We start from the raw sequence: 7,061 nt of genomic DNA, 5'->3' as shown, positions 1-7,061 counted from the left end.
CCCAGGTCCTCCTCTCCTCGCGCCCCACCCCGCCGCCCTCGCTCCTGCCTCTCCCCGTCCCCTCCCCTCGCCTGCCCTCCCCGTCTCTCCCACGGTGCGGGCGGGCGCTCCGCCGCCGCCCCCGCCGCCCCCGCGGCCGCCACTCCGCCCCCCGCGCGGCGCGGAGCCGCAGTAATAACCCCGGCGCGGGCGGCGCATCCACCGCAGGACACCGTGCTGCGTGCCGACCCGGCTGGTCCTCGGTGCCCGCTTCGCAGGGCCGCCAGGCTGGGGAGCCTCCCGCGGCCCGGGCCCCTCCGAGCGCCCCTAGATGGAGCCGTGCGTTCTCCCCGCGGCGGCGCAGCGCGGGCGGCGGACGCGGGGCGCGCTGGGCGGCCGGGCCATGCGGGTCCTCGGCCGCGCGGCGCTCTGGGTGCTGCTGCTGGCGCAGGTGGGTGTGCAGGTGGGTCCAGACGGCGCGGGCGGGGTTCCCCGGAGCCCCCCTCGCGCAGCCGGGTCTCACCGAGGTCTCGCCGCTGTTTTCCCGCAGGCACCTGCTTGCGCCGTGGGACCCGCAGCGGCCTCGCCCGGGAGCCCGAGCGTCCGGCGTCCTCCTGGACCCGCGGAGTGGCCGGGCTGGGGGGAAAAGGGCGGTAAGTCCGCGCGGGGCGGAAGGGTGGTTCGAACCTTTTCCGCGGAGCAGCTTGTAAACGCCCGAAGGCTGGTTTACAAAGCGCCGCGAAGGTTCCTAACTCAGGGAATTCCCTGTAAGACGCTGCGGCGCTTCCCAGCGAACACCGCTGAGTCAACTTTCAGCAATATTTATATCATTTCCCAGTAAAACAGATGCGATTTACCAGGGTTATTACCATAAGCATTAGGGAAGAAAGCAAGGGAATGTATTTAGATGAAATAGAAGGGAGAAATAACCTAGGAGTTATATTAATGCAGACACCAAAGCGATTACAAAGCTTACAACGCCTTTCTCCATCCCCTCGTCCCCTCCTTCACCTGTTCCCTTTCTGGCCTTTTACAGCGAACACCCTCCATTGCCAGAAAACTAGAAACTAGAACAACCATAGGACCAAGCAGTCCCTCTGCTGGGCATATACCCTGCCTGCCTGCCTGTTCAGTCGTGCCCGACTCTTTGCCCCTGGTGGACTGTAGCCCGCCAGGCTCCTCTGTTCATGGGATTCTCCAGGCAAGAATACTGGAGTGGGTTGCCATTGCCTTCTCCAGGGGATCTTCCCGACTCAGGGATGGAACTCAGGTCTCCGGCATGGGCGGGTGGATTCTTTATCACTGAGCCACCTGGGAAGCCAGAGCAGGAGACAAAAAGACAGCTGTTCTGCTCAGTAGTTACCACCTTAGCATCGAAAGGGATGCTCCTGGAGAGCTGGTGGGATGGGTAATCAGCGTCTTGTGACTTCATAAGTGAAGTGAAGTGAAGTCGCTCAGTCGTGTTCGACTCTGCGACCCCATGGACTGTAGCCCACCAGGGTCCTCTGTCCATGGGACTGTAAGAGCAGTGTCCAAGTCCATGCCTTGTTTTGACATAAAAGCAGGTCAGAACTTTGCAGTGTGTGGTTGTACTTTCTCTCCTCACAAGAGGCATTTATTATTTCATGTGTCAGGGGGAGAGACCTCCCTGTCCTGACCTGCTTTAGGGTAGATCAGAAAGCAGGTGTTTAATTTCAGTTGCTAGCTGGCTTTTCATCTGAACCCAGTCCATTGGCAGTTGCTGAATATGAATACTTTGCATCGATTCCAAGAAGAAATTGCCATCTCAAATGTTGTTAGTGACTTATAGAAGAAGAATCAGGTTTGATTATCCCATCATATTTTTTCAGTAAACCTTAAAAAATGAGTTAATAATTCAGAACTCCTGAATGTAGCTTCTTAATAAAACTCCTAAAGACAATCATTGAATTATATGCATTAATTATTGAGATTCTGCCTGTAAGAGCCTGTAAAGTGATAAATGAAATGTGGGAACGTAGGACCTTTTCCAAATCCACCAGAGGGCACCAGCGGTAAATAATAGAAAACGTTTCTGTCCCTATATTTGCCAGAGTTATTTCAAGCTCACCTGTTTGGGCTTGCCCTCATCCTCAGCGTTTCTCTTACGTTTCATTCTAGTATGTAATGACTTACACTGTAGTTAATTGTCTTTCCCCACTTAAAAAGTAAGATTTTTTGAAAATTCTAGCTTTCTAGAATCATGAGAACTCCTGAAGGTCTCAGAAGAATTTTCAAAGTGTTTCTTAACATTTATGGGGTTTTCTGGGAGGTAAAAGCTTTGGAGATACATAATCACCTCCAGGAGGAGAACCCAAGACATCCTGCCCAAGTGTGCCCTTCTCCCTGGAGGAGCATCCTGTGAACTGGACTCCAGCCTGGCAGGCACGTGGCTCTGATCACCTAACTCCTCAGCTGGGGGTCACAAGCCCAGAGTTCCTGAAAGAACCAGTTAGCTGGCTTGGTTGGAACCTCATGGGGAAGGTGGGCGCCATCGTCAGGGAGGTTCTAGCCCAGGGGACACGCCGCCCCCTCATCTCCCACTGTGTGGGTGTTTCGGGTCCAGTTATAGATGGCTAACTTGAGAGAGTGAGTTTCAGTGGAAAGCTCCCACAGGATCAGGGAAAGACTCCTTGTGCTCAGCAGTGACCTCTTTCGACCTAGGATGGCAGAGATGGAATAGACTGTGTGATGCTGGGGTTAGCTGACTGCTAGATGTCTGGGGATGCCTTCAAAACCTGGAGACTCAGATGATAAAAAATCCGCCTGCAATGCAGGAGACCCGAGTTTGAGTTCTGGGTCAGGAAGATGCCCTGGAGAACAGAATGGCAACCCACTTCAGTATCTTGCCTGGAGAATCCCATGGATGGAGGAGCCTGACAGGCTACAGTCTGTGACTTCACAAAGAGTCCGACATGACTGAGTGACTAACACTTTCTTTTCTTTCAAAACCTACATCTGGCTTTGAAATAACTCTTTTGGCCAAAAGGTTTGTTTAACACATATTTTAACCTCTATAGTCAATGTTCCTGGGTGTCTGGAGTAATTATGCAGTTAGAAATAGAACTCCATATATTCTGTGAGCAACAGTAGATATGTTCATTGAGATCAATTCTATTTTCAGACATTCGGTGCACCCCTTTCATTTTGGCTGATTCAGCATTGCTTTTCCTTAAGAGAAGACTTGAATGCTTTTTCTACAAATTAACCTTTGTCATAATAATAGCAGGTCTTTTTCAGAGCAAAGACAACAGCCATTCCTTTCTTCATGGGATCTTCCTGGCCGATGGGGTTGAACCCAGCTCTCCTGCACTGCGGGCAGTTCTTTACCATCTGAGCCACCAGGGAATCCCCAAAGATATAGCATGAGCTTGTTATTAATAACTTTTCAAAATCTAGGGTAAGCTAAGCTTCCAGGTCAAGGGTGGGAAGTTTTTAGAATTTTGTTTTGTTGAACAAGAGAGACCTGTGTGTGTGTGTGTGCATTCATAGTTTATATTGATTTATACTCACACATTCACATACCCTGAGACAGGGCAGGCTGGCCCAGTGCTTTGCTGGTAACTGTTTAACAACAGCTTCTTGGAGGCTCTGATTTGTTACGTGTTCTGGTTCCCATGGGCTAAATGCTCCCGCCGTGGCTGATGACAAGCTATGCGTGTGAGGCCCTGAACGTGCAGTTAGGACTCAATGGACAAAATCCGTCCTCCAGAGCTGGCACCGGGCAGACCGTGTACACTCACAGGTGGGCCATGCATCATGCACTCAGTCTGAGACTGGACTCTCCCTAGACTTGGTGCTTAGTCAAAAACAGCTCTTGAAATCAAGTTGATCAGGGTGCTGACTGCAGCAGCCACGTGTGTGTTTCTTCTCCTTAAAAACGCCTCTGTAGGGCTGAGGTCTTATTTCAGGGATTCTAAAGGATCAGGAATCTCACTAATTTTTTTTTCTTGATTTTACAGCCAGTAGTTTGGGGGATTATCATTTTAAACCTTAAGCTTGAGAGTTAGTTTGAAACTATCATTTTATACCAATGATATATCACCTTCTCTCGGAGTAGTAGTAAGTGGACAGGGGAGAAGCTCTGCTTACTTTGTTCATTCATAGAATTCTGTGGCTACGAGCCTCTGCACGGTCATCTACACAGAACTGACAGTGTGTATTTGATGCGGAGGACTGCTGCCTGATAGAAGAGCCAGGGTTTCCCCACCTTGGAGATGCTCTAGATCTCTTGTTGAGGCAGCCTGTCTTGTGCCTGGAAGAATATGTACCAACCTTGCTGGACTCACCCACTATACCCCCACAGCACTGCCCTCTCCTTCTGCTTTCTGAAAACCAAAGTGTCCCCCAATGTCCCCAGCATCTCCTGGGGGTGGGGGAGGGGTAGCACCCCGCTGAGAGCCACTGGGCTCAGTTTTCACTCCTGTTCCCCTTCATCCTGGAAGGGACTGTGATTGGTGACAGTGAGCGGCTTCTCGGTTGTTGGAGCCAGTGTGCTGTGCAAGCACACACCAGGTCTCCAGAGCTGACTCTTAACCTCATCAGGAAATTTGTGAGCTGGTTTGTTGAAAATCAAAAGAAACTTGCAGGGAAACCATCATGTTCTAAAGAAGATTAGGACTTCTCTGGGGCACCAGTGGTTAGCTTCCACTACAGGGGGCTTGGGTTCAATCCCTGGTCTGGGTACCAAGGTCCAGAGAATAGATAAGCAAATAAAGTAACATAAAATAAAAAAAGACCAAAACTAAAACACTGAAATCTCATCACTTCCCAGTTTTTAAAGGTTTTGCTGTTGTTTATCCTCTTGACAATACTTGCCTGTGTCGCCTCTGAGCAGTGCCTTACCATCCCACCTTCTCTGGATGGCACACTGACTCAGTGAACTTGGGTGAACTCTGGGAGATGGTGAGAGACTGGGAGGCCAGGTGTGCTGCAGTCCATAGAATCGCAAAGCGTCAGATATGATTTAGCGGCTGAGCGACAGCAGCATCTCCTCTGTATGGAGACGCTTTGTAACCATGTGCCACCTTGCAAACCTCTAAACTCCACGTTCAGTGATGTTGCCTGGGCAATTGACATCAGCCTCGGTGGGAGTGTTTATACCACGGAAATTGGCAAATGCTTTCCACCAGGCCATCCCCCCACCCCACCCCCACCATAGCTGGTTGTGAAAGAAGCATCAGCAGAATGCTGTGTGTGTTTCTGTAAAAGAGGCTTAAAAGTTACTTTGAAAAAGAGTTGTGGTAGGTCCCCCTTCCCCATAAAGGATAAAGATTGTATGTCCTCCCAAGTAAAGGTCAGAAGAATATGACTTTATGTCATCTGGGAACAATCTGATTTTTTGAATGGTAATCATCTTTTTATGTGCAATAAATCTGCTCGTTACCAGGGTTTGGAACAGTCCCCAGGCTTTGTCCTCATTCCAGAGCCTCTGTCGGGATGGAAACAGGCGGGTGTGAGGTGGAGACTCCCCAAGGGCTCGCAGGGCAGGAAGAAAGGTGTTAACACAGCCACATCACACTAGCTTTTCCCCTGAGTTCAGAAAGCGGGATGAGGAAGGCAGTTGGGGAAACACAACTACATGAGCAAGAGCTTTTCCCTGTTTTTTGGAATGCCCAGGGACAGACTTCTTTGTATACAGTTCATGGGGTTCTCATGGAAAAATTACTGAATTGGTTTGCCATTCCTTCCCCCAGTGGACAGTGTATTAAAAAGCAAAGCCATCACTTTGCCAACAAAGGTCCATATAGTCAAGGCTATGGTCTTTCCAGTAGGCATGTACAGAGGTGAGAGTTGAACCATAAAGAAGGCTGAGCATTTAAAAATTGATGCTTTTCAGTTGTAGTGTTGAGAGTCCTTTGGACTGCAAGGAGATCAAACCAGCCCATCCTAAAGGAAATCAACCCTGAATAGTCATGGAAGGACTGATGCTGAAGATGAAATTCCAATACTTTGGCCACCTGATACAAAGAGCCAGCTCACTGGAAAAGACCCTGATTCTGGGAAAGATTGAAGGCAGAAGGAGAAGGGAGGTAACAGGATGAGATGGTTGGAAGGCATCATGCTTCAGTGGACATGAGCTTTGACAAACTCGGGAGATGGAGAGGGACAGAGAGGTGTGTGCTGCAGCCCATGGGGTCGCAGTCGGACACGACTGAGTGACTGACCAACTACAAGCAGTGACTGGGGTCACACACTTACACCAGGATGTTAATACCTAATTTGTTTCCTCCCCTTTTAAAATTATTGCATAGAATTCAAGCAGGTTTGTTTTACTTTCTTGTTTTCCTAACTAAAATGTGAAATAATCACAGTGTATTCTCCCATATCAGACACCAGGGCCCTGCTTTGATAGATATTGCAAAGTTTGGTTGTCCATTGGCCAGCCAGCACCTGTTGACTGTCTAATTTGTATGGGCCCCAGATCACCAGTTACCTGGACGATGGGCCAGGTCTGTAAGCCTGCAAATAGCCCTCCAGGGGTTGACGTCAAAGCCCTTGACCCGAGGAAGCAGGAAGCCTGGGCTCAAACAGGCCATAGCCAAGCGTTCGGTTATGGGCTGAGTGCCGGGCCCTTGACACTCACCTTGCTGAGGAACTCATTACCAGGGGCTCTGCACAGTGCCTTATCATCCCCACCTTCTCTGCCTCGCCCAAACCAGACACTTGCTTTTATGACCATCCACTGGCTGCCACCCACTCTCTGTGGTCCAGTGTAACCCTTCAGATACCTGCCAGGATGGCCCAGGGACTTGTGGGCAAGTACCTATACCAAAACAGCTTTGGTTGTTAAGGAAAATTTCTTTTTTCAGAAAAAGAGTTACTCAAGTACTGTTCCCACGTGTGTGAGGGGTACTCATCACGTCTGACTCTTTTATGACCCCAGGGACTGTAGCCCTCCAGGCTCCTCTGTCCATGGGATTTTCCAGGCAAGGATACTGGAGTAGGTTGCCATTTCCACCTCCAGGAGATCTTCTTGACTCAGGGATTGAACTCATGTCTCTTGCATTGCAGGCCAATTCTTTACCACTGTCGCCACCTAGCTAGTGGTTGTTCAGTCTCTC

General features: G+C 50.0%; 1 protein-coding gene across 1 annotated transcript in view; it reads left to right on the top strand.

Moving 5' to 3' along the window:
* Positions 1 to 310: 310 nt before the first annotated feature.
* The window catches only part of ADAMTS16 (ADAM metallopeptidase with thrombospondin type 1 motif 16), a 193,637-nt gene continuing 186,886 nt past the window's right edge, over positions 311 to 7,061 (top strand). The window contains exon 1 of the mRNA XM_059878822.1: positions 311 to 632. Within this exon, the coding sequence (XP_059734805.1) occupies positions 311 to 632 (322 nt within the window). The remainder of the gene's footprint in view (positions 633 to 7,061) is intronic.

This window comes from Bos taurus, chromosome 20, assembly GCF_002263795.3.
Source record: "Bos taurus isolate L1 Dominette 01449 registration number 42190680 breed Hereford chromosome 20, ARS-UCD2.0, whole genome shotgun sequence".
In the NCBI taxonomy this organism is placed as follows: domain Eukaryota; kingdom Metazoa; phylum Chordata; class Mammalia; order Artiodactyla; family Bovidae; genus Bos; species Bos taurus.
The sequence above is the reverse complement of the archived record's forward strand: the minus strand, read 5'-3'. Positions and strand labels throughout refer to the sequence as shown.